The sequence below is a fragment of the Mauremys mutica genome, chromosome 5 (genome assembly GCF_020497125.1).
Source record: "Mauremys mutica isolate MM-2020 ecotype Southern chromosome 5, ASM2049712v1, whole genome shotgun sequence".
NCBI lineage: Eukaryota > Metazoa > Chordata > Testudines > Geoemydidae > Mauremys > Mauremys mutica.
The window spans coordinates 55968-83443 of record NC_059076.1 but is presented as its reverse complement, the minus strand read 5'-3'; the positions used below and the strand labels follow the sequence as shown (position 1 = coordinate 83443).

The 27476-nt window shown below is 47.6% G+C and overlaps 1 protein-coding gene and 1 long non-coding RNA gene across 2 annotated transcripts in view; both read left to right on the top strand.

Annotated features, from left to right (window-relative positions):
• LOC123372025 overlaps positions 1–24730 on the top strand; it is a 58878-nt gene extending 34148 nt beyond the window's left edge. The window contains exons 4-5 of the long non-coding RNA XR_006580051.1: positions 14069–14140; positions 24587–24730. This is a non-coding gene — a long non-coding RNA (uncharacterized LOC123372025). The remainder of the gene's footprint in view (positions 1–14068; positions 14141–24586) is intronic.
• A 27-nt stretch (positions 24731–24757) lies between these two features.
• LOC123372024 (chondroitin sulfate N-acetylgalactosaminyltransferase 1) overlaps positions 24758–27476 on the top strand; it is a 39868-nt gene continuing 37149 nt past the window's right edge. The window contains exon 1 of the mRNA XM_045019969.1: positions 24758–25490. Within this exon, the coding sequence (XP_044875904.1) occupies positions 24857–25490 (634 nt within the window). The 5' untranslated portion in view covers positions 24758–24856. The remainder of the gene's footprint in view (positions 25491–27476) is intronic.

The window sequence follows — 27476 nt, the reverse complement described above, 5'->3', positions numbered from 1 at the left end:
AGCCATGCAGCTGGACTGTGTCTATGACCAACAATCTTGTCTTCTGACTAGGAGCTAGACATGATCATAGACTATCAGGGTTGGAAGGGACCTCAGGAGGTCATCTAGTCCAACCCCCTGCTCAAAGCAGGACCAATCCCCAGACAGATTTTTGCCTCAGACCCTCTCAAGGATTGAACTCACATCCCTGGGTTTAGCAGGCCAATGCTCAAACCACTGAGCTATCCCTCTCCCCAGGAGATGATGGGAGAACACCACAGCCACATTCAAAAGCATGTGGCCATAAGCAAACCTGATCCCACCATGCATTGGGCAGTGTCCTTTGCCTCAGTCTCCCACTTTGAGAATGAGCGAATGTCCCTTTAACACATCACTCCCCTCTCCCTCCGCTGCACCCCACTCAACATTGGCTGTCCTTGTTAGTGAACTCCTAGAAGGGCATTCCTGAGGGATCATCTCTAACCCCTGGGAGGGAGCGTCGAGCAATGCCTGTACTGCTGCCTCTGCAACTGGCTGCCGCTGTCCTCCTGCTGTGGCTGGCCTCCACTGGCTGCAGTATCTCTGCTGCCCCCACCACTGCTTGCTGTTCCCATGACATCCCATTCTGAGGTCCCACCACTTAACCCAGCTCTCAGTGATTTCAGCAGGTCGTGGGGAACCTCACAGCCAGTGCAGTCTTGGTATTCGCTGTCCCCAGTCTAAGGCTTAGCCCTTAGCCCCGCTCAGCATTGGTGCCAGCTCTAGGAATCACCAGCCAGAAACAAAGACTCTCAGCTGAGCCTAGTCAGCTCTGGTACACACTGGAGAGGGGCAGGTCAAGCAGTGTCTAGGGCTCTCTAGGCAGCGTCCACACCGTCAGGTAGAAACACTGGTCCTCAGCCAATCTCCCCATCACTGACGTTTGGCATCCCTACCTGCTGCTTAGCAAGTGAATTTCAGTTTAGTGGGAACCCCTCAATCAGGGCAGGCTAAGCACAGTTCTGCTGCCTTTTACTCGTACAGTAAGAATAACAACATTTCATTACCCCTGCATTCAAATACTAAAGTGATTTGTAACCCCAAACCAGCCAAAATTGATCATTTTGGCAAAGCAGCTCCATCGGCTGTGCACCTAGGCAGAGTAGATGTGTCTATGCAAACACGGTCTGTGCCTGAAGTCTCTTCCGCTAGTGCACCACTGCATGTTGGGGAGAGCTCATTCAGACCTCGCTTACATCTAGTTAGAAAGTTTTTTTTCTTAATGTCTAACCTAACTCTCCCTTGCTGCAAATAAAACAGTGGACCTGAGCATCATGTGTACTGCATATGCTCCTTTGACCTGGGGGACCTGTTGCATTTGACATAGTTTTCCTGTTGCAGAGTGATGTGTGCATTTGTAATTCGAATTTGTGCCGAACAGAGGGGAATAATCACTTCCCTCGATCTGCTGGCAATGCTTCTACTAATACAACCCAATATGCCGTTGGCCTTCTTGGCAACAAGGGCACACTGCTGACTCATATCCAGCTTCTCATCCACTGTAACCCCTAGGTCCTTTTCTGCAGAACTGCTGCTTAGCCAGTCGGGCCCCAGCCTGTAGCAGTGCATGGGATTCTTCCGTCCTATGTGCAGGACTCTGCACTTGTCCTTGTTGAACCTCATCAGATTTCTTTTGGCCCAATCCTCCAATTTGTCTAGGTCACTCTGGACCCTATCCCTACCCTCCAACATATCTACCTCTCCCCCCAGCTTAGTGTCATCTGCGAACTTGCTGAGGGTACAATTCATCCCATCCATTAGCCGCTTCCTGTCCTGTGTGGTGTGGATGATGCATACCTTATTACATGCTATAGCCTAAATTCTAGTATCCTTTCTTTGCACTTTCTAAGAGTAAAGGACATTTACAAAAATGGCTGCCGATAGCAAGGCACCTTTAGTCATCAAAGGGGTCTGGTTTTCAGAAGTGCTGGGTGTTTGCAGCTCACACTGAAGTCTGCAGGAACTGTAGGTGCTCAGCACCTCCGCAAATGAGGCCATATATTTAGGTTCCCGTGTCAGCCAGCAGAGCAGCATGGAGGTCACACCCAGAGTGTCTTGTGTGCTGTACATCCCTGGATCAGCAACTCGGATGCTCAGGGTGTGATCTGCATGCTTGTCTTGTGAGCCCTAGCAGCAGAGCATTTCAGGCACCCAGGGTGACATGGCAGGTGGTGACACAAATGTCTCACTGGACTGGATTGCAGCCCCAGAAGATGACAACCTGTAAGCCGGTAGGGTCCCCACCCAGCTCCCAGCCAAAGCCGAGTACTCAGAGAATCAAGTGACCACTCCTGGGATATGATTTTATTAACACAAAGGTGATTCTAAAATAATACTATATGCCCCCCACCTAAGCCTTTCCCAGGGCTGGCTGCTCCTATGGTTCCTTCTCTCCAGGCCTGCCTGGTGCAGGTATCTGGACCTATTAATAGCAGGAAAAACCTGCTTACGTAGCCAAAATAGGAGCCTTGAAAAATGTCCTAGGTGCCCAACCCTGTCCCCAGTATTCTAGGGGAGGGTTAACTTAATTGTTCTGTCCTTCACACTATTGTAATGCCCCATTATTCATCCCGTATGGTTCTCCTTGCTGCGGAAACTGCCCTTCCTCACTTTCCTGGTATTGCGCAGGAAATTCTCTGCCTCTACAAATTAGGTGCCAGATTGTGCCACTCCACTGCCTTCCAGCTAGTGTCTTAACCTGCAGGCATGCCTAGATGGAGTACTCTCAGAGGACGACGTTACTCTACAAAAGTCAGGGAGGTAGAATCTGGCCTCAAATTTGAATTCTCTTTTGTCATTAATTCTTCCCAAGCGCATGAGTTACACTGCATGGGCATCCCATGACAATGAATTCCATTTATTCATTAGCCTACTTCCCCCACCTCTCTCTAGCCCTCCTCGTTGTCTGCCTACATCCTCAGCTATATCAATTGTCTCCCCTATCATGAGATTATCCGTGACTATCACACAAAGCAATTTGTATCTGCTTCAAGATTAAGATGTCAGTTAACTCAGGTCTGGGCACTTTTCCCCTTGATAGTCTTTGTGTTGTATAAGACAATGCCTCTATTCCACAGCCACATTTTAATATTACAGTGTTGGAGCTTTAAAAGGGAAAATTTTGAAGGGAAGGACATTCAATTGCCCTTCCCTTGATATTCTTTCCCATCTCCTCTCTATCGCTGTATTCCACACCTTTCAGTCTCCTCTTTCCCCTCCTAGCTCCACTTACTAGTAAGAAGAGAAGCTGTTTTCTGCAGGGCCGCCCAGAGGATTCAGGGGGCCTGGGGTCTTCGGCGGCGGGTCCCGGAGCGGAAGGACCCCCCGCCGCCGAATTGCCGCTGAAGACCCGGAGTGGAAGAAGCTCCGGGGGGCCGGGCCCCGCAAGAGTTTTCCGGGGCCTCCAGGGCCCCCGGAGCGAGTGAAGGACCCCACTCCAGGGCTCCCGAAAAACTCTCATGGGGGCCCAGGGCCTGGGGCAAATTGCCCCACTTCCCCCCCCCCCGCCCCGGGTGGCCTTGGTTTTCTGATTCCTAGTAAAGGGCAAGTGGTTTGACCAGTAACAACCTAGAACCTAGCTTGGTGTAAGTGAGCAAAAGGAAACCCTTGCTTGGAGTCTCTACCTTAAATTTTACTGCAATCTTAAAAAAAATTATGTTTGGGGGAATGAAAACCTCATAGGCTAGATTCTGATACCATAACTCACATTGAATGGAGTTTAGTTCATGCCTCGGTGTATTTGTATTCCAGCGTTACTGAGATCGGGGTCCCATTGTGCTAGGCACTGCACAAACACAGAGCAATAGCCAGTCCCTGCTTGAAAGAGCTTACGGTCTAAATTGACCAGACAGAGTGTGAGAGGGAAGACACAGAGCTCAAATGACTTGCCCATTCAATGTGACTTGCCGTGACAGAACCCAGTCTTCTGCTTCCATCCATAGACAATGCTTCCTTTCATTGAAGTGAGTGGGACTACCTGCAGAGCAGAGAGCAGTGCACTGGGAACAAGTGTGGCAGAATCTGCCCCTATGCTTGTACAGGGACAAATTTAATTAGCCATCTGTTCGTATTAGACTCTTTTCTCTTTTGCTCTTTTATATCCACAATTGCTTTTACTGGAATACGCCATGTACTGCAGTTCTAACAACTACTCAAAGTGGTTCTATTTTTAGCCATGTAATAATGGATAAATGCATGACTCTTCAGCTAACAAGCCGCTTGTTAGCTTAGATTACTGTCTAATTTGAATTGAATATTACTTTATATATGGAATCAATGATAAATATTAACTAATGTGTAAGGTTTTGGATGTAGCAGAGATAGGCTTATAAAATCAAATCAGGAAGAACTTTTTCCATTTCTTTTCTTGTCTTCTCTTCCCTCTCCTGTCTTTGTGTTTTTACTGTAATGGATTATTCCTGTTTCAATGGAAGCCAGCTATCTTCTGAACAAAACCACAGCTTACAGTTGCTGAAGTACTGCATGTAACGTATTGCTCCTGCTTTGTGTTGTGCCAAGGGGCTAGACAGTGACTTCAGGCACAGCCCTGAGTAAGGGGCGGAGTGTGAGCTGTGTCACCCCAGGAGTAACCCTGGGAGGCGCTGTGACACTCAGAAACCCTTCAGAGTCACCATACCATCCATGTTCTTGGGGGGTAATCATTTTGGGCTAGGTTCACAAATGAACTTAGGCCTTGCAATGCTCCGCATCACCGCATCTAACTGTTAGGCCTAGAAAACTACTGGGATTCACAAAGCCTGAGTTTGGTGCTCCCTTATAACTTTTAACCAGTGGATAGGGTGCTCATCTGGGACGAGGGAGACCCTGGGTTCAAGTGCCCCCCTCTGCCTTAGGCAGGAAGGGATTTGAACAGGTATCTCCCACCTCTCAGGTGAGTGCCCTAGCCACCGGGCTATGGGATATTCTGATGCAGGCTCCCTCAGTCTCTCCTGCTAAAGCTGATGTTGTGAAGGCCAAGACTATAACAGGGTTCCAAAAAGAACTAGATAAGTTCATGGAGAGTAGGTCCATCAATGGCTATTAGCCAGGATGGGCAGAGATGGTGTCCCTAGCGTCTGTTTGCCAGAAGCTGGGAATGGGTGACAGGGGATGGATCACTTGATGATTTACCTGTTCTGTTCATTCCCTCTGAAGCACTTGGCACTGGCCACTGTCAGTAGACAAGATACTGGGCTAGATGGACCTTTGGTCTGACCCAGTATGGCCTTATGTTCCACTGTGGATAAATAGTCATTGGAGGGGGAGTGGGAGAAGAGAGACAGAGAGAGGGACAGAGCACAAGCATGATAATGTCTTTGTGGCTTAGTGGATAGAGCATTCACCAGGATGTGGGAGAGCCAGCATCCAGTTCCCCCACTCAAATGGCTCTTTAATTATTGAGCCACAGTGGAACAGCTTCAAGAGGAGGGACTGAGGGAGCCCCAAAGCAGACTGTCCCATAGCTCAGTGGTTATGTCACTCGCCTGAGAGGTGGCAACTCCCTTCTCCCTCGCAGGCAGAGGGCAGACTTGAACTCCCCCATTCCAGGTGAGTCCCCTAATCACTGAGCAAAAGCTTACGAGGGAAGTGCTGGTGATCCTCCTCCTTCTGCCCCAGCTGCCTGGCTGTTTTGTGCGAGCTTGTGTCCGGGGCCTTGTCTGCTAGATGGCCTTCAAGTCCGCCTACCACATTGGGCCGTGCAGGTGAGTTGGGTGGAGGAACTCTTACCTTCTACCAATTTGTGCATTGCTCTGGGGCTTAGGAGTCCGGATGCCTAGAGGGAGCAGCTGTGCATGTGCTCAGAGCCAGGAGCATCGGCACCTAGGGAACTTGACTGCAAAAACTTAGGCCCCAAGTGAGTTTAGGCACCTACAGACTTCGGCAGCAGCTGACTGGGGGTTTGGTGAATACTAGTAGTGCCCAGCTCTGGGTGCCTAAAGTGTCAGTTATGTGCCTCTGTCCTTTTGTGACGCTAGCCCAGCAAGTCTGTACCAGGAGTAAATTTCTACTGTCCATACCGGTTCAGCTACCCAACTTATGGAATAACATTTTAAGGAGGAGATGAAACAAAGTGATAAATTAAAAAGATACAAGTCATTCGGAGCAAATGGTAGAATCCTAAGGGCATGTTTACACTGAATCTCAGAACATGCCTCCCAGCCTGGCTCCATAGACTTGTGTTAGTGGAGCTCATGCTACCGCTCTAAGAATAGTTGTGTAGACAGCAGGGCCGGCTCCAGGCACCAGCATCCCAAGCAGGTGCTTGGGGCGGCAATCTGCAAGGGGCGGCAGTCTGTGTATTTTTGCCCCCAAGCAGCCTGCCGAATTGCCGCAGCGGACGGCGGGGGCAGTCCATGTGCTCTTAAGGTGGCGGGCGCGTTTCCGTGGCGGCGGCAATTCAGTGGCAGCTTCTACGTTCAGCTGTCCGCGGTGGCACAGCTTCTGTCTTCTGGCTGAAGACAGAAGCTGCTGCCGAATTGCCGCCGCCACAGAAACGCGCGTGCAGCCCTAACGGCACATGGACTGCACCCACCGTCCGCGGTGGCAATTTGGCACGCTGCTTGGGGAGGCGAAAACAGTAGAGCCGGCCCTGGTAGACAGTACTTGGACATTGCGGCTCAGGCCGGAGCTCAGGCTCTCAAGGATGGAGCTCAGGGTCTTGAATCCCTTCCCCGGGGTTCAGAGCCTGAACTTCAGCACAAGCTGGAACAGCTACACAGCTCATTTCAGAGTACTAGTGCAAGTCCGTGGACCCGGGCTGGGAGGCTCACTCCCAAACGCAGTATAGACCTGCCCGGACAGCTGTGAGGGAGCTTAAGAATGAAGTATGAAGTTACAAAAATACTCAATCCCTCATTAAAATCCACTGTTATACTGGAGGATTGGGGGTAGCAAATATTGTACCAATCTTAAAAAAGAGTGGTGGGGTGATCCAGGGAATTATTTACAGGAGGATTCCAAGAAGGATTAAACATTTATATGGCTAATGTGAACATCCACCATTTTGCTTCATAGGATGCTTTTATTTATTTTTGTTGTTTTTAATAGTAGGGATACAAACCTTCCTAGTTCAGGGAATAAGCCAACCACTAACTGACAGGGGTTTGGAAGAAATTTTCCCTTTAGACAAGTCATATAAAGGGAAAGTTTCTTCCTAATTGTCTGCTCCAAATTGTCTTCCACCTTCCCCTGATGTTACTGGCTATTATCAGAGATGAGAGATACTTTACCAGATGGATCACTGGTCCAATCCTGTCTAGCAAATTTCTCTGTTCTAATACATACTTCAAAACAAAGTATTAAATCAGAGGTGCATAGAAGCAGATAAAAGGGTTAAACTAATAAGCCTTACACAGCTGGGTCTTACCAAAACTTGCAAGGAATGGAAAAGGTTTAGATAAGTTCCACTTATCCCAGGTATTCCTACTTCTGGGCTGGGACGGTCAGACTGTCCTGCTGCAGTTTCTATCTACCTGTCTCCCACAGCGCACCCCTTTTCCCCCACCAGGGAAGCTGCTTCCCATGCATATCTCCCCCCACCTTCCTCTCTTGGCAAGGATTTTTAGCAGGTCAGTGTCCTTTTGATCTTAGACCCACAACCCTAGACAAAATAAACCTGTTAACCTGGCTGGAGCCAGGCAGGTAGGCACATCTAATTCAGAGCAGACCTGCTGTTCTCTTAAGAACCCTAGAAGTATTTTCCCTAAGGATATCTCATCTTTAGCCATTGTTTTATTTCCTGTTTCCTCTCCTTAACAGCCACTTTTGATTTAACTCCATATGGTCAGACAGAATAATATCAAGTAGATAAACTGAGGTACATATTATAGTCATATAAAATAATACAGGTATTTCTCTCGCTCTTTACAATGTTATGCTTAGAAATCCTTGTGTAGTGATCAAAGATTGTATCCCTTAGGAGCCAGATTGGGAAGCCCGTATTCACATTTACTCATTAGGTGAGCACTTACTCGTTCAGACAGTGCCCTTGAAACCAGAAGGACTAATTGCCTGAGTAAGTGTTCCCTGATGTGAGCAAGGGCTCTAAGTGCTTGTTTTTATAATGAATAAAATGCTGCATAGCACTTACAAACGCCCCCAGAAGAACCAATGATGCAAATACGAGAATGGACGTTTTTAACAGGCTACAGAATCCAGTCACACTTTTTGCTTATTGTTTAGAAAGTAGGCAGACCAGCGAGCCGATGAAATCGTTGAACTGATGTGAAAAGAGAACAGCTATCAGCTGTATCATTCTCTGACTTAAATTGAACTGGGTTTGCTTTGGAAATGGGCTGATTTTACATTCTTCAGAAAGACTGTATTAAAACTGGGGGGAAATCTATCATGGTGATTGCTTCTTTTCGACTCCTCTAGCATGCATAGCTGTGCCAGCACACATTCTAGCCAATCCTTGTTAAAATAAAAAACATGCTGTCATTCGCAGGCAGGTTTCCATATGAACAGAAACAAAAAACTTGCTAGCATAACCCTCCACCTTGTAAAGAAATCTCTTTCTCTCAACAATTCTGGTAGGCAGTACTTATTTTTCTGCTTTTCATCTATGTCTGAATTTTGGAAATACTAACTTACGTATATTTTATTTCAGGAAACTCTTTGTTTTAGAAGGATAACTGCTCTAAAAAAGTTGTCTGTCCACTTTGAGTCTGACTTGCTATATAGAACGTAGTCAGATACCTTTATGGTGGAATTACAAATGCCGTGGCACTTTAGCTTGTTACCGAAGTGTGTGTTTGCAACTTTGCATGTAATGCTAAGCATACATTTTTGTTTGTAATTTAAAGTTGTTGTGAGATGCTGTATTCTTAGGAACCTTTCAGGAAATGTTGATTTGATTGCGGGTCATGCTTGTCCTGTTTTCCACAGTAAAAAGAAATCCAGCTGTTACTGGAGAAGGGAAGTTGACTCTCTTCCTTTGGGCAAGGAAAGTCTTGGTTAGGAAAGCAAGATGTCACCTGGATGAACTGCTGATATTTAACTCCGATTCTATGCTGAATTATTAACAGTTTCAGGAACTTTTAAAAAAAAATTGTGTAAACTACAGTTATAGATTTGGGTTTTTTTTTTTTTAAATCTGGAGACAGATGAAAGCCAGTAACTTAGGGAATTACCAAAATCTTGGTGCGCCGCTAGAATTTAAGACATTTAGGTGACTATTATTGGTACAGTGGGTTATGCAAGTTTGATCTTGGGTAAAATTTTCAAAAGTACATAAGTGACTTAGCAGCCTAAATCCCATTTTCAAAAGTGACAGACCCCTAGAGAAGTCTAAATACCATTGGCTTCCAGTGATACTTAGACTGCCAAGGGCCAGATATTTAGGTGTCTAACTTCCATTGAAATCAATGGGACTTAGGTGCCTAAACACCTGTAAAAATCAGGCTCTTACTAAGTCCGTTTTGAAAATGGGACTTAGACGCCTAAGTCTAGCTGGTTGAAAATGTCATTGAAATATTTTTCCACCGGAAAGTGCCATTTTGTTAAAAAATTAAGATTTTTCCATGAGAACATGTGGATTCAGAAATGGAACATTTTGACATCAGAATGGAACATTTTAATTTTTCATTTTGAAATATTTTTCATTTAGAAATTTATTTTATATTATATTATTGTAATTTATCAAATAAAAAATTGAAATTGGAACAAAACGTTTCAATTGCCTCAAAGCAATTTTTTTTAAAAAAATTTGTTTTATGGGCAATTTTTGAAATTGTTGGTTTTCTGATTCAGAATAAAAACAAGTTTTGAAGAGTCAGAATTTCTCATAGTATGGAAATTCCAAGTTTTGACCAGTTACACTCCTAAATCACTTACATGCTTTTGAAAACTTTACCTCTAGTCATGCTCTTTGTTGGAAGTGAACTATCAAAGATTTCCTAAGGCTGTGCGGTGGGGGGAGCGGGGAGGGAGAGAAAGAAGGAACAGTTTCTTATATATAGTAGAAGTGAGAATATCCTTTTGGAACAAAAAAACTCAAAATGGATAGATACACAAATACACAATTTTGAATGGAGAAAACTTCTCTCTCTCCTCCAAACCAACCTTTGCTGATCGGCATTCTCTGGCCACCTCTGTGGTTCATCTGTTCTTTCTAGTTAGTACAGCTTTCCTGTTTCAGCATTGTCATGAAAGTGAGCAGACAATATCTGATTATTATATGAGCTTTAAAAATAATGTAGAAGAATGAACCAGATGTCTGAGAATTAGAGCACTCAAGAAAAAGACTCTGCTGAGCTAAAGTAATGACAAGAAGTTACTAAATATCTGAGCTTTTTATGGCTTCTGCCCTGCCCCTCCCCAACACCTTCCCCATCCTGCTCACAGTGGGACTGGTGCGGGGAGGCGTAGAAGATAGCTACACTCCCTCTAGTGGCTTTGCACCAGCAGAAATTCCCACTATACAGGGGAATCTCCAGCTAGTGGAAGCATCCTGGAGAACCCAGCCCTGTATCACTATCCTCACTCCTCTATTGTTCTCTAAGGATTGTTTGTAAAAAGGATTTTTAATGAGTATCTAATATAGAAAAACAACACAAAATCTTTTTTCAAGGCAGTTACTTTAATTCCCTGTCTTCAGCTCCAGCTAAAATGTTGATATGGTGGCATATAATTGAGCGCTATCTGTCACTTCTCTAAACACACTCTAAAAGTGTACTCAGCATTCCACTCTGCATAGAGGGATGGTTCGGTTTTCCTGCTTCTGGGCATGGCTTATGACATACAAGATCTATTCATTTCCATGTGCTGTATGTGCCTTGTTCATCCAAGTATGCAGAAAGGCTTAGATGTTTCTTGTGTAGTTTATCTTCCATCCCTAAGTGCACTGAAGTCAATGGGAATACTCACAGGCTTAAAGTTATGTGCGTGCTTAAGTACCTTGCTGAATCAGGGCCTAAACCCTGGCCTTATACATATACTCAGGGTCTATATTTCATCCATGTTCTGGCATAGAACCTTGAACATTTATCTTCTGGTACATTATGATGTAAAGTTGGCAGAATCCCTAGAACCTCTGGCATAAAATGCACTGACTCAGTATGTGCAATTTTTAAAACAATTCTAATTTATTAGTAGTTACAAAAACACACACTACAAAGAGAAAAATTGGCTATAAACCATGAACAACAAACCTGCTTCCCCAGATGGACTTTAAGTCCTTCATTTTCTACAGATCCTATCTCTACCAGGCTTTGCTATTTCTGGTAAGATTAGTCGTTCCACCCTGAATACTGGGTTTCCATCATGCCTGGCTCTTAAAAGGGCCACAAATTTCCTTCCTTGATGGAGTTCATCCAGTCTTTCCCTGTGCCGAATCGCACTATAGAGGCAAATAGAGTAGAACATTTTGTGATTGATAGCTGTGGGGGGAAACCACGCCATGGTTGTGCCTTTCTCAAGGCAAAGGGCCACCACCCCATCAGAGACCAAACTAAAAATATACCTAAAACCTGACCCAGGATGATTCCTTCCTTTTACAAGCAGAGGTAAAAGAATTTTGTCTTTTTTTTAAGGTGCCCTATTGCAGCTCCATCCACAATGACCATCCAAGAAACTCAATTTAGCTTGACTTCAACCCTTTTGTAGATGGGTGGCCCCGACTTGTGTCCCAAAAGGAATTAGATAACTGTGTATTCTCTTTTAACAGAGGAAGAATGATGAAAACCCATCTTTAAGCCTCGGGGTTCTCCTTAAGGTCATTGATATGGTTGATATTGTTACAGAAATATTGCTGTGTGCTCTTCCTTTTGTGGGGTGGGGGTTACATTGGACTGGGGGTTCAGCTCTTCTCCGTGGCACACAGATGAGTTGAAGTAGCACCCATGCATTGGCTCCCCCATGTGAAATCTAATGAAGGGGTTGGCTCTGCAGTTTTCCAACAAGGCAGATGTCAGTCAGCCATATCAAACTGCAACAGATCAGCCAAATAGTTTGTTAAATTTGGCAACTGCCAGAGGTTTATTAAAATTTACTCTGGGAACAACGCCAGCCAAATGATTGGGCTAAATTCCAAGTCAGTCAAAATCCAGATTGTGAAAAGTTAAGATGATAAATAATGGTTCGCAACAGTTTGGGAACAATCTAGTTATTAGACCCTTCGATGAGAGGTTGTTAATCAGAAATAGGCATTTTATAGAGAGGCACCGTCATTGTTCCATTCCCATATTTGCTAAGGGCTACAGCATGAGAGGCATCTCTGAGGCAATCAGCCGCACTTTTTATATGTTGTACACATGTTCCTTGGAGTTGGGGAGAAGATGTGCTCTCACACACTGCAGAGTGGGAATGAATGAAGAAAGTGGCTGAAACTTCCTGAAAATGTTTTTGACAAGTTTGGTGTAATGATGTAATGCCACATGTGTTGACTGTGGGTATTGAACCTGAGACCTTTGGATCTTTAGGCATGAGCCTCCACTTCTTGAACTAAAATAGCCACCGCTGTTAGCCAACACAGGAGCAGACTTATCAACCTCTGTCTGTGGCTTGGCCTGCACCCGAAGGGAACAGGGAACTACATGAAGTGTGCTGTTTTGGGATTCTCTGGTTTTCAGCTGTCCATGGCTTACGAGGTGGGAGAAAGCTGGCCAAGGCTTAGTTTTTCCAGTGTGAGCAGTGTTCCTCCCAGCCTCCTCCATGTAGCAAACACAGCTTGGAAATGGTGCAAATGCCAGGCGATTCCTATGAAATACCCTAGGGAATTGGGAGTTTCCTAGAGAGTGGTGGGAGTTTGACCTCTTCCATCCACAATTCTCTTAAAAGAATGCCTTAAAATGATGCCTGTTGAAAATCTTCCAAAATACAGCTGGCAAGGAGAGGTGTTGAGACTTATGGGGGACATATCGGGGGGCACTGAAGCTCAGTGAGTTTAGCAGAGCGATAGTGTGTCCAGGTGCCTTGACCACAGTTCAACCTGACGATTGTGGATGTGCCCAACTGTCTGTGCTTTGAGCTGTGAAAAACAGCTGAGTCCTTTACAAACGGCAGCATTGTGGTGTGAAGGGTATAATTTGGAGGGTGTCATTAAGATAAAATAATAGCTCATTTTGTAAAGTAAAGCTCATATTGAATTATTTGGGGTGGAGGGACCACACACAGCATCTAAATGGAGAAACCTTCCGTTTTGGAGGGGTCTGGTTAGGATTTGAATCATCTTCCCCCTAAGCGTTTGTTTTTCTTAGCCTTAATTTTGAATGGCTTGACTTTCACACTTCTTTGCCTTTCAACATTCTAATAATGTTATTTTATCCGGACAGAGTAAATGCTGCAAACAAAAATCTCCCTGAATTGTAAGATCACTGGGGCAGGGTCTGTTCTCTTTGTTAACTACCTGTAGGGTGCCTAGCACACAGAAGGCCTGACCTTTCATTGATGTTCTGTAATAGAAAGAATAACAAAGCTTTTTTTTTCTGGGAATAGTGTTTTTTGCTTTTCTTGTGAAAAATGTTTTTGATATTAAAAACAGCTTGTTTATTGAAGGACGTCCAGAATGATAGCACGTTTGCCCCTTTACTGCCTGTGTCAGAGAATTGCTTCAAGAAACATTTAGGCGGTATCTCATCTGACCAGAGTATGCTCCTGGCCTCAGAACTATAATCTCCTCTGCAACTCTGTAGCAGACAATGCAGTCAAGATAAAGTTACAGCCCTATCTCACTAATGGGAAACCAATTAAATTAGTAGCACAAGAATATAAAGAGTATTGATGGAAGGAAAAGCAGCGTGTTCTACACTGACTTTTTGTGCCTCTCAGAATTAGAAACCCATTGCAGTATGTTGAATTTAAAACCATTGTCTTTACTTCCAGTTTCCTCCCTGGACAAAACTCCACGATAATACTTCCATGGTCAACGACACACTTGTGGGGATTTTTTTATTGTTTTAAGAACCACATTATATCTTTATTTGGGAGGAAAAGACCCGACCTTAACTGTTACTTATAGGAAGAAAACAAAGTAATTGTCTCTCTGTGGGAGGAGTCAGTTACAGAGCATTTTAACACACAGCCACAAGCAGCGACTTCTCTTTCTCCTTAGGGTTCCGAAGGGCAGTGCATAGTTTGTCTTTGGTGAAGAACTCGGCTCCAAAGGTTAAGAAGTCTCTGTACAGTAAGTTTTTCTCTTTTCTCCAAGGGTCTGGCATGTGCTATTTATACTTCGATTCTGGACAGGTCATTTTCATAACTAGCCTTTTTCTGCATTTCAGTGCTCTGTTGATTCCAAACCAAGTGTGGTAGAGTTTGAAGAGTCCAGGGGATCAGGGCTGCGTGTCACTAAGAGAGAGCAGTATTCTTGGGCATAATTTATTTTAGTAACTTTGTACCCCTTATCTAACCTGTCCTACTGCTTTGTGAATAGAGCAATTATGGCTCCAGGGACAAACCTCTCAGAAAATGAAATATGGGACAGAAAAGAGACTTCTTAATTTTTTTTAAATTATTGCCTGCAGTCAGACCCAAAACCAAAAAAGCTGGAACAATGGAGAAAACACTTTTTAAAGGTATGGGGGTGCTTTCATTTTACATTGTAATGGCAAATGTTCTGTTCTGTGTGTTCATGTTACTCAAACTAACCATATTATCTGTATAGTTTCATGAATGCATATGGGGCTTTTATGGATTGCACACTAGGAGAAAGGGCCGGGTACAGTGAGGGTACAGTAAATTTATCAAAGAGTTGCCTTCTTTCCCCTGCCTTCTGTTCAAATTCCTACCCTTCACCTCTGGACAGACAATTTAGACAAGGAAGACAAGAAAGACAGGACTCCCTTGGAAGAGACTTGGGGGGAAAATCCCTGGCCAGCCAGTTAGAAAAAATCTGTAAAGATTTTTGGAAGGTTTTCTCACCTAGTGAAGGTACGTTTATGTTCTTTGCTCCCAGCGGGTCTGATTCTGGACCCCTTACTCATAGTGGGTAGCACCTCACTCCATAGTAGCCCAACTGGCTCCATTTTTCATATGGGCGCTGTGCATTGAACTGCTGCATTTTGTTAGAATGTTTTAAAAGTTCAAGCAAAATGCCAAGTGCTTCAGGGTACAGTACAGTCCTAGCCCCTGGAGGTTTGGCTGAGTGACATGAGCTGGGAGTTGGGGGCATTATCACTTCCTCGCTGATCTTTTTACTCAGAGATACTGACGTGTGCTGTTCATCAGTCGAGGTCTCTCAAACACCTCGCCCCCCTCCTCCAGATTAATCACAGCTTCTCTCATCCTGACTCCTTTTACCAGGATTTCAGAAGCTTTAGGGGGATAAAGTGAGAGACTGGCAGCAGTCACTTGGGGCACTGGCGGAGCCGCCAGGGCCCGAGAGCTGTGGTGTGAGCGGCAGTCACTGTAGGAATTACACTGCTGAGCCCGTTAAAATATTTAGCATTCTCTGTGTCCCAGGGGCTGGGAGTCTGCCCTGCCCTGCAGATAGCATTCCATATGTCATTGGATCTTCAGTTTCACTGGCAGCATTTTCCTCTGGGCTGACGACGACTTCGCAGTGAGAAATTAGTATTCTTTATACTGCAGTAGTACCTAAAGAGCCTGATCAAGGCCCCTTGTGCTAGGGGCTGTACGCCGTAATGAGAAGGAGGTCTCTGCCCCAAAGAGCTCACAGTCTAAACTGAGGGGAACCTGCTCACCAGAAGGCACAGCTTGGGGAATTAGAGGCATTTGTACCTCTCATGGAAAAGTAGTTGGAGAGAGGGTGGAGAGGTTGTGGACAGTCCCAGGATATCTGCTGGGAAAGCCATGCACAGTCTCACAGCCCCCAGCCTGTTCCCAGGGATAGCCATCGGCTCTGTGTGGAGCCTCTGACCCTCTTGGGAGCTTCCATTGACTCTGTTCCATGCTCCTGAGACCTAGCTGTCCCCTCCAAGCAGTGAGTCCCACTCAGATTTCCACTGGGAATCCTGCTTTCTGGGGAGGGAAGGAAGCCAAGCTGCCCTCCCATTTCCATCCCTAGAACACCCCTCTGGGTCCACAGAGCCATGCAGAAGGTCCCTGCACTGTTTGGGGACAGCAGGACTGTGGCTGCCCACTCTACCCCGTAGCAGAGGGTTTGGCCTGCAGTTCTCAGTTTTGTTTTTCTTTCTGTGATTCCGTGGTTGGTATTTGGAGCCAAAATTCTGATCTGAAATGCATGGCTCTCTACATCATTTTTAGCCTCCTGAGACAAATCCCTTGTCATTTGAAATGCTTCTAAAATGCCACATGCTGGAAGGAAGCAGCAGGGGGTGTGGGTGTGTATTACCCAGTATTCCATGGAAACAAAATGTGGCCCAGATTCCGCCGCTGAGCAGTGCCTTGTGCAGGGCCGCCCGGGGGGGGGGGGCAAGAGGGGCAATTTGCCCCAGGCCCCGAGCCCCACGGGAGCCCCCACCAGAGTTTTTCGGGGCCCCTGGAGCGGGGTCCTTCACTCGCTCCGGAGTGCCCGGCAAACTCTTGTGCGGCCGGGCGCAGGAGCTTCTGCCGCTCCCGGTCTTCGCCGGCGGGGGGTCCTTCCGCTCCGGGGCGGAAGGACCCCCCGCTGGCGAATTACCGCCGAAGACGGAGCGGGACCCGCCGCCGAAGTTCAGCCCGGTCTTCAGCGGTAATTCGGCGGCGGGGGGCCCTTCCGTTCCGGGACCCGCCGCCGAAGTGCCCCGAAGACCGCGGCGGGGCCCCCCTCTGCCGAATTACCGCCGAAGACCGGGCTGCGCTTCGGCGGCGGGTCCCACTTCGGCGGTAATTTGGCGGCGGGGAGGCCCCCGCCGCAGGTCGGCCCCCGCCACGGGTCTTCGGGGCACTTCGGCGGCGGGTCCAGGAACGGAAGGGCTCCCCGCCGCCGAAGACCCCGGGCCCCCGGAATCCTCTGAGCGGCTCTGGCCTTGTGCTATGAACAGACCCATTGATTATAGTGAGGCTATTTGCAATATAAGGCCCTACTCACATGGGTCAGGGTGGCTGCATCTGGCCCTATGCTGAGAGCAGTGCTGTGTATTGCTCTGTGTATGGCAAGCAAAGTCTATGAAAAACACAGGGGACTACCTGATTCTGTGGTAAGACTGTCACAGTGATCCAGGAGTTCACATTTGTTACTGGCTTGGTGATATCTAATCAGAGAGTACACCATCAGTTGGGGGAGTCTGTCCTGTTTCTGGCAGTCTGCCCTGAGGCAGGCAGTCTCAGTGGTGAGCCACTCCAGACAGCGCGATGGTAGTATTAGTCTATCTGAAGCAAGCAGCACTAATGAAATCCCATTGATCCTGGCTAGCGAATGAAAGTGTTGATGCTCTAATTTAATTTCACCCAATATATGCAGGAACATTTCCCCTATTACTCTGTGCTGTTAACTGAGACCTGGAAGATCGGCATTTTGGTACCCTAGATCTTACACCGAAGGCAATGCTGGTAGCCAGTTCTATAGTAAAGTAACTAACGGTTTATTAGCTAAGAAAAGAAAAGGAAGGTTTATTAGCTAAGAGTTATTGAGAGGTTAAAGCAGGTAAAATATATGTATAGGTGACTCACAATCCATAATTCCAAATGGTAGCAGAGATGTAGTAATCTGCCAGTTTCCCAAAAGTCTCTCAGGGCTACCCAGAATAACCCTGTGGATCTCTGTCTTCTCGTTCAGTTAGAATCCAAACTGTCCCGAGATGAAGCATCTTTCCCTGATTCCATACTTATAGCTTCTTCTCACAGAAAACAAGCTGCCAGGGTCACTACCCATGTGGGCTCTTCCTTTGATGATGAAGAGTGAGGAATGGATTTAGTCTTTGAGCTCCAATCCTCACTTGTTTTGAAATGAGCACTTTTCTGTTAAAATTCTTCATTTGCATTCCACAAGGCTTCTTTCTCGCTTGGTGGGTTATTTAGTTACAGGGGTGTACACAATGTAAATGTTTGCTATTATATTATAACGGGATATAGATAAATGAAAATAATGCCAGTAACATCCCATTAGTTTTCTTGAAGTTTAAACACTAAATACACTCTTATACATTTAACAATCACTTTGAGCTATACTAATATACAAGTAAATTGGCCTGGGGCTTTGGCATGAGCTGGTACCCGGTCTGCCGGAATCACAAGTACACCGGACCCTTGCTAGAATGCGCGTCTATATAGCGCAAATGCGCATATAACACGGTCATGGCCATGGGTCCCAAATTTAATTACTTTAATTACAATTCATTTTAACGTGGTCCCCGCGTTAACGTGGTACTGCGCATGGCTCCCAAATCTCGCATTCTAGCGAGAGTCCAGTGTACTTAATACAATTAGATATCGAGCACCACAAAACACACAGGCATTCGTATGTCATTTTATGGAAAACCTGAGATTGCAGTGCACATGTGTGCTGCAGCCCAGGCCCCCAGCTGGTGCAAATTTGCATAGCGCCAATGAAATCAGTGGAGCTCTTCTTATTTACACCTGCTGAGGATCTGGCCCTACAGGTCTAAGGGTATGTCTACACTGCCGTCAGAGGTGTGATTGCAGGGGTGAGGAGGACTGGCTACCGTCTGTGTTCCTCCTGTCCATATGTGGGTGTTATCACTGTGTGCACTGGAGACATTGCTGCTCCTGTTAGTGAGAGAGGGTGACACTTCCCTGATTGATTCCTGGGGGCCTTGAGGTCTGCACTCGGGGTCACCTGACTGTTTCCCCAGCTAGAGACTCTCCATGTTCTGTAATCTGCTACACGTCTTGTCCTCCTAGAGTTCCCCCCACAGTTCCTGCTCTAAACTTGAGGGCTGCTGCCCAGAAAATGGTACCCTGTCACAGAGACAAGTGGGCAGGGCCGGCTCCAGGCACCAGCATTCCAAGCAGGTGCTTGGGGCGGCAATCTGCAAGAGGCGGCAGTGCATGCGTTTTTGGCCCCAAGCAGCGCGCCGAATTGCCACCGCAGACGGCGGGGGCAGTCTGTGCGCCGTTAGGGCGGCACGCGCGTTTCTGCGGTGGCGGTAATTCGGCGGCAGCTTCTATGTTCAGCTGTCCATGGCGGCGTCTCTTCTGGCTGAAGACAGAAGCTGCTGCCGAATTGCTGCCGCGGACGGCGGGGGCGGTCCATGTCCTGTTAGGGCGGCACGTGCGTTTCCACAGCAGCGGCAATTTGGCGGCAGCTTCTATGTTTAACTGTCCGTGGAAGCGCAGCATCTGTCTTCTGGCTGAAGACAGACGCTGCCGCCGAATTGCCGCCGCCACGGAAACGCACGTGCCACCCTAACGGCACACGGACTGCCCCCCCTCCAAGTCCACGGCGGCAATTTGACGCGCTGCTTGGGGCGGCGAAAACAGTAGAGCTGGCCCTGCAAGTGGGTGGACGCTCATTTCATTTCCTCCTGCCAGCTGTGCAAGCAAGGCAGCAGAAATAGCGCTTGTAGCCTGCAGCCCTTGACTGATCTAATAGGGCTGCTCAAAAAGTTGGGCTAATCAAGGAAGCTGATACAGTTAAATGAGCAGATGTGACACGTTGTGGGCAATAGGGGACAGTTGTGTCCTGTCTGTCTTCCCCACCCACGCACCCTCCCATACAACACAGGTCAGCGTGATACCATGATGGAGTTCCCGCAGCATCCATTTCTCTCTTGCTATTGGAATGCTGGTTCAGTGAACAAATCAGTCAGACGATAGAGTATCCTTGAAGTGCATTTAAAGATAGATGTCTGACAAATGAGATTAAAAAATCCAAAAGAAGGAGACCAGGGTGGAGGGGACCCCCTAGACAAAGAGCTGTATGTTTGAGCAAGCATAGCCATAGATAGGTATTGGAGGGTCAACCAAAGCCCTAGCCTGATGCCTCTTTGAGAACTAAAACGGTGTGTTTATCTAAGACATGGAGATGTAATTTCGGTTTATGCTCTGTTAGCACAACTAATCCTTTCACTGAAGTTCAGCGTATGCCAATGCAGTCAATGGACCGATTGTGCGAAGTGAAGCATACGTACACAGCGGTTTTTTATGTACTACATCCAACCATTTCCTGCCCTTGCCTCACTGCCCACTCTCTTCTTTCAGTCCTTTGGCCACATACGTTCGAGAGTTAAAAATGCCCAAATTAATTCCTGCGCTTTGAATAGCTCCCTTGCATTTCAGGAGACCTGCTTTCATAGCGCATCTGTAGGAAGCAGCTGCGCTACAGCCTTTCGCAGAACAAAAGGCAAATTGAAGAGGTAGGCAGTTGACAATTATGAAAGGAATGAAAAGGTGTTACCATGTTGACAGCACCTAGTACACTACGTGCATTTTCAGTGTGAGTGACGGGAAGTCAATTACAGAAGAGATGATTATGACCAAGGAAGGATTAGCTGGAGCTGGGTGAGCGGCTCTTGAGAAAAGATCATTGAGAAAAGGCAAGGAGAGTTTGATCCACAAGCTCCTCTCCGCTCTCTTCCTGCTGCTCTGAATATTTTCATTTATTGCAACAATTCTCCATTGAAATCACTGGCATTTTGTGGGAAATCTTATAAATATTTTATCAGCGGTTCAGTGTCACTGAAAAAGTAGAGCTGTATTTTTCCAGCCTTCCCCGCAAACAAACCCACACGCCTAAGTGACACCGCACAGCTGTTAAATACTGATTAAAAACTAAAGGGCCAGTCATTTCAGTGGAGAATTGCTGTAGCACAAGGCACCAGGGACAAGAGAGAGATGGGAAGCCAAGGTTCATACTACAGGTAGCTTTTGTGTATTTTCTTTGTGGCTGTGCTTGCAAGACAATTTCACAACCTTCCTGTAATTGATCGCGCCGGGGCTCGACCCTCCTGAGGGCAGGAGGGGAGCCACACCAACTCACTCCACGTCTTCTGTGGAACCGGCTGAACAATAGTCAACAGGGTTAGGAAGCTCAGACCCTCTGGTGCAGGGCTGAGCGGCAATGCAGTACACTAAGCTCAGGCCCTTTGGTGCAGGGGCTGAGCAGCAAACCGTATATAAGGAGCTCAGGCCCTTTGTGGCAGGGGCTGAGCAGCAAACAAACAGTTTAAAGAGCCCAGGCCCTTGGTTGCAGGGGCTGAGCAGCAACCAAAATCCGGAAGCTCAGGCCCTTGGTTGCAGGGGCTGAGCAGCAACCAAAGTCCGGAAGCTCAGGCCCTTGGTTGCAGGGGCTGAGCAGTAGACAGTACAGAGAGCTCAGGCCCTTTGTGACAGGGGCTGAGCAGTAAATAGTACAGGAGGCTCAGGCCCTTGGTTGCAGAGGCTGAGTAGCAAACCGTACAGAAAGCTCAGGTCTCTAGACCGGAGCGGTGGGTTGAGGGGGAAGACTGCCACCCACGAGTGGGGTGGCAGGGGGGACACAGGCCCACCCACTCCACTGTGTCCCAGCCCGGGGCCCTAGCAGCAGCTATCACCGCTGCTGGTCAGTGGGGTCCTGACCGCAACACACTGACATCGGGACCTCTGCATCTGTAGCCTGACAGGGGTCGGCTACCCCCGGGCTACTTCCATTTTCCCCCTCCGGGCTTACCTCATCCGGGGCACCAGCTCCAGGTCAGTCAACCTGCATAGGCTCCTCGGGACCAGGGCTTGGTGGCAGGTCTGGCAGCTCCTCGGGGAAGTCCGGCCAGGCCTGCTCAGGCAGCTCCTCTTCGTAGGTGGTGCGGGGGAGTTCCAGCGGCTGCCCCCAGTACCGTCACGGGGAAGCTCCAGCGGCTCCTCGTCGTAGTGGGCGTGGGGAAGCTCCGGCCAGTCAGGACAGCTGTCTTGGGTCCTGGAGGGTTCCCAGTCAGGAGCTCCCGCCGGCACGTCTGCTCCCGGCGGTGGCTGGGCTCTGACTGAGCTCTGGCGGCCGGCTTTTCTACTTCCTGTCCCGCCCCTTGACTTCCGGGGGGGCGGGGACTGGTGGTGGTGGCTCCGCCCACTTGGGTGTCTGTAAGGGAGCTCCCTCCTCAGGGCAAGAGGGGAGCCACACCGACTCACTACACTTCCCATCTGCTTTCTATCCAGGAATGTTCATGTGGGAGATGGCTTGAGCAAACAATCCATAAACTCAGCCTGCTGAAAGTCATCTTGAACCGATAGCTTCTTCCTCCATGATTTAAGAGAAGAATGTGTGTACCTAGCTCTTTAAGGTGACCCCCTCGGGTCAGATTGGCAGGAACCTTTGGGGTTTTTTTTTTTCCTCCTTCCTCTGTGGCACGGGGTATGGATCCCCTGCTGGCATCTTCTGGGCATATCTCACCTAATCTACTCAACCTTGGGCCTTGGTGGCACCTTGGGCCCGCCTGTTCTCTGTCTGCGGCACACAGTTTAGTTTCCTGAGGACTGAAATGTTTTGGTCTAACTAAATTCTTTGGGTTCAATATAGAGATATGAGGATGAAATTTAATGACCTATAGGCTGTGATATGCAGGAGGTTAGACTAGGAACCTCCTGACTAGATGATCTGATGGTCCCTTTTGGTCTTAAACTTTATGAGCTATGAAACTCACATCCACAGCTTTTTACTCATTGTCCCTTAAAGTCTGCTCCTACCTCCCTGTCTCCACCTCCATTATATGTACTGGCCTGATCCAAAGCCCATTGAAGTCCATAGAAAGAACCCCATTGTTTACAATTGGCTTTGGGTCAAGACCCAGCAGTGGCCCCAGAAGTTGTATTATTCTCATGAGTAAAATATGTTTCTCGGGACCTGTCCTTGTGGGGATATTTGTAGCTAGACTGATGCAGCTGCAAGTAACTGAAGACCGTACCACAAGGCAGACATGCAAGGGGGTAGAGTTAAGGCTAACTTTGATTTCATGACTTCTGAGAGCTTAGCAATGCAAATGTAGAGTGGAATTTTCAATAGCTCTCAGCTCTGCTCCCAGTGAAGTCAATGGTAAAATACTTCAGTAGCAGCAGAGTTAGGCCAGCACTGAATGAGTTGGAAAGTCCCATCCATAATCTTTTCTTCACATAATTTTTTGTATAGCATTTCCTAGGATTATTTTTTTAAAAGAACAAAATAATCAAAAGATACCTCCATTATTTACTTAGACAATTTTATTTAGACACTACAGAATGCCATAAGAGAAACTGGGGCTTCAAGCCTTGCTGTTGAAAATGCTACGTACCCTGCACATAAAATCTGGCCAGACATATCACAGTGGGATTGGCTAAGTGCTAAGCTCCTTTGAAAATCTTAATTAGGAACCTGTGTGGGAGCAGAGCTTGCTTGGAAATCTGGTGCTGATTGTGGGTGCTGGGGACTTGAAAATGTGAATTTGTGCTCTTTTGAAAATCTGGTTATGAGATGGCAGCTGCAGGCTTCCTGAAGTGTTTGTAGGATTTAGTAGACTTTTAGGCCCAGACCTTTTGTCCATAGTCAGTGGTCTTGTCTCCATGGCACAGCAAGGTGCACTGCTGAAGAGCACCAATGTGTTGGAATCATAGAAGATTAGGGTTGGGAGGGACCTCAGGAGGTCATCTAGTCCAACCCCCTGCTCAAAGCAGGACCAATCCCCAACTATTTCTTTGCCCCAGATCCCTGAATGGCCCCCTCAAGGATTGAACTCACAATGCTGGGTTTAGCAGGCCCACTGAGCTATCCCTCCCCCCCAGTGTAGACCCTGCTAGCAGGCAGTAAGAGTTCCCTAGTGTGCTTTAACTGGGACTACTCTGTGTGTCCAAAGCAGGGATAGGCAACCTATGGCATGCGTGGTGAAGGCGGCACTCAAGCTGATTTTCAGTGGCACTCACACTGCCCTGGTCCTGGCCACCAGTCCGGGGGGCTCTGCATTTTAATTTAATTTTAAATGAAGCTTCTTAAACATTTAAAAAACCTTATTTACTTTACATACAACAATAGTTTAGTTATATATTATAGACTTATAGAAAGAGACCATCTAAAAATGTTAAAATGTATTACTGGCACGCGAAACCTTAAATTAGAGTGAATAAATGAAGGCTCGGCACAGCACTGCTGAAAGGCTGCTGTCCCTTGGTCTAAAGTTTCATTGAGGTTAATGCGAGAAGGGGCCTCGAGCTCATTAGCTCATCTACTCTGACTTGCACATCCCGGGCCGTTGCATTTCACCCCGCTAACCCTGTGTTGAGCCCAATGACTTTGGTTGAAATAAAGCAATTTAGTCTTCAGGAGACAGAGAACAGGAGAGACCAAGGTGCAGCCAATGCCCGAGGCCCCCGGATGGCAGGGAACTCATGAGGTGAGGCCTGCTCAGATAATCCTAGAAGGCGATCCATGCCTAGGGTGACCAGACAGCAAATGTGAAAAATTGGGACAGGGGGTGGGGGGTAATAGGAGCCTATATAAGAAAAAGACCCCAAAATTGGGATTGTTCCTATAAAGTCAGGACATCTGGTCACCCTATCCATGCCCCATGCTGCAGAGAAGGTGGGGGGGGGATCCCAAGATACCACACGTGTGTGCGATTTCCAAGGCCAGCGCCTTAGTGCCTCACAGATTTAGCATTATCCACAGCTGCCGAGTACTTCACAGCATTCTGCACTGCTTAGGCAGCTGCACAAGGCACAGCAGTTAATGCTACTGCACATGTGCACGCTTACAGCCCTCGTCCCTTCTCGACCACTGCCCAGACTATGTAGCATATGGATCCATAACTGGCCTTTGTTGCTTGTCTTTCAGGTCACCCTTTGCCGACTACTGCAAGCTGATAAGATAACAATGGGAGTGACTGTGGGGAGTGGCGGGTGTCGGCTCACAGCTTCTCCTTTGCAGCTGGGCTCTTAGCACTGCCGAGTACATGTGAGGCTGCACCTGATACCCGAGCGGAGCATGCACATTAGAAGGAAGCTGCCAAACCCACTCATGCACATACATGCATCTGTTTAGGGACTCTATTTGGACACACACAGCAATGTAGGTGCTGACGTACCCACGCCTGCTCCCGGAGAGATGATGGTTCGACGAGGGCTGAGTGCCTGGCTCCCTCGGATGGTCGTTCTGCTTGTGGTGCTCTGCTCTGCCGTGTCCGTCCTCTACATGCTGGCCTGTACGCCGAAGGGCATTGATGAGCAGCTTGCATTCCCCAGGGCCAACAGCCCAACGGGAAAGGAGGGGTACCAGGCCATTCTGCAGGAGCGGGAGGAGCAGCACCGCAATTACATCAACAGCCTCAAGAAGCAAATCGCGCAGCTGAAGGACGAGCTGCAGGAGCGGAGCGAGCAGCTGAAGAGCCTGCAGGACCACTACACTGACTCGCTGGGTCCGGGGCTGGAGCGCAGCAACCCAGAGAAGACCCCTGCCGACCTGCTGGAGTTCCTGCGCTCCCAAATCGACAGAGCTGAGGTGCACGCCGGCGCCAAGTTGCCCACGGAGTACGCGGCTGTGCCCTTCGAGAGCTTCACCCTGCAGAAAGTATATCAGCTGGAGACGGGGCTGACACGCCACCCCGAGGAGAAACCCGTGAGGAAGGACAAGCGGGACGAGCTGGCGGAGGCTATTGAGTTGGCCCTGGAGACTTTAAACAGCCCAGACAGTGACAGCAACGCAAATCATCACATGTACTCGGCCTCGGACTTCATAGAAGGTTTGTACCTGTGGGAACAGGGCTCCTTGTTAATGAGGGAGTTTGGTGCTGGTGAAGGTCTCTGGTGTTGCCATCTGGGTGTCTGTCCATCCTCTGTCTATCCACAGAACATACCTAGTTCAGGCAGCTTCAGCCACAGCTTCCCAGTGCTATCCCCAGCCCAAGTGCCTCAGCCCTGACCTGAAGGGCTACCTCTAGCGATCAGGGGTAATGTAAAGGGCGTTTCTACTCTGAAAGGTGACTTCATAAAAATTGCACCTTCCCCCCCGTCACAGATCTGCTGTCTGTGTGTATTCCCAGGCTTTTACTCCTGCTAGCACCTCAGAGCCAGTGCGGCAAGGGGGAGTGAGCTGGACTCGCTCCTGGCTTGTACATAATCAATAACAGAATTGATAGCTACATTTCAGAGTTTAAGGCCAGGAGGGACCACCAGATCATCCAGCTTGGCCTCCTGTACATCATAGGCTGCCACCGCCACCGCCACCCAACACCTGCATAGCAAACCCAACAACTGAAAATCAGACCAAAGCATTACAGCCCCCAGGAGACTAAACTATTGTGTGGCACAGGCAGAGAATGGGAGGGACCAAGGTGCACCAATGCCTTAGCTTAGCCCTGAGATCCCAGGTTGAGTTTGCAGGGCTGGCAGTTAGAAACCAGCTTTTTACTCATCAATTTGAGATGGTGACTGTGATGGTTTCCCCCCAGGGTGCCACCTGGAACTAGGGTACCACTGAGCCCCCCTGACCCACCAGCCTGGGCTCCCTTTATACTGTATTGTTGTGACCAGCCTGCACTTTCACCAGCACACACATAGGTAGGGGCACACCCAGCTGCAGTTACATGCAGGTGCTGTGATCAGCCCTTCATGGGAAGGCTCCAGCTAGGGAACTTCCCAGCTACCCAGGCATGCGTCCCCTCTGGAGTATAAACCCAAAACTATACCGTGTTGCGCTGCACAGGGAACTGTACGGTGTAAGCTCATGAAATTCCCCCCCTCCCTCAATGTGGAGAAGAAAATACAACAGCTTTCTGCCCCGAATTATGACTCCCACACACTGGTTTTAGACAAAGCAAAAACAAGTTTATGCACTGCAAAAGATAGATTTTAAGTGACTATAAGGGATAGCAAACCTAGCAAATAAACAAACATGCAAACTAAGCTTAACATACTACAGAGATTGGATTTGAATAACAAATTCTCACCCTAAGTGATGACACCAGCAGGCTGCAGATTCTGAAGGGACCAGCTGCACTTGCTTACAGCTTGGAATCCCCAGGTGTTCCATTCACAGGCTAAAAATCCCTTTAACCTGGTTCCAGCACTTCCCCCAGTTCAGTCCTTGTTCCTCGGGTGTTTCCAGGAGTTTTCTTGGGTGGAGGCATCTGTGAAGAACCAGGATGATGTCACTCACCTGCCTTATGTAGCTTTTGCATATGGCGGGAACCCTTTGTTTCAAAGTTTGGTTCCCACGCCAGTCAGTGGAAAAATACCGATATCCCAAGATGGAGTCCAGCACCAGGTGACCTGGTCACATGTCCCTGTAGTGTCACAGCATCCATGACTCAAAGGCTGTCTGCAGCCTCCTCAGGAAGGCCCCCAGGTAGGAGATAAGCTTCTCCTAAGGCCTGTTGTTTTCCTACTAGCGCTTCCCCACCCAGCTATTCAAAACAAAAGCATCTTGTCTAGTGGGTGTTCCCCAGATGTAAACACTTTTGTAATACAGATACATAGTCAATATTCTTAACTTTGGATAAAAAAACAAGATACATGCATACAAATAGGATAATCATATTCAGCAAATTGCAACCTTTCCAATGACATCTCTCATGTCACATTTTATCTTGCATAAAATACATCATAACAATGTCTTAATCATATCCTAATAATATCACTGTGAAGAACAGGGGGTGCAGTGTCACAGTGCGTATTGAAAGCGAATGGTGCCATGGTTAGCCGAATTTCATGGTGCATTTGTCTGAATG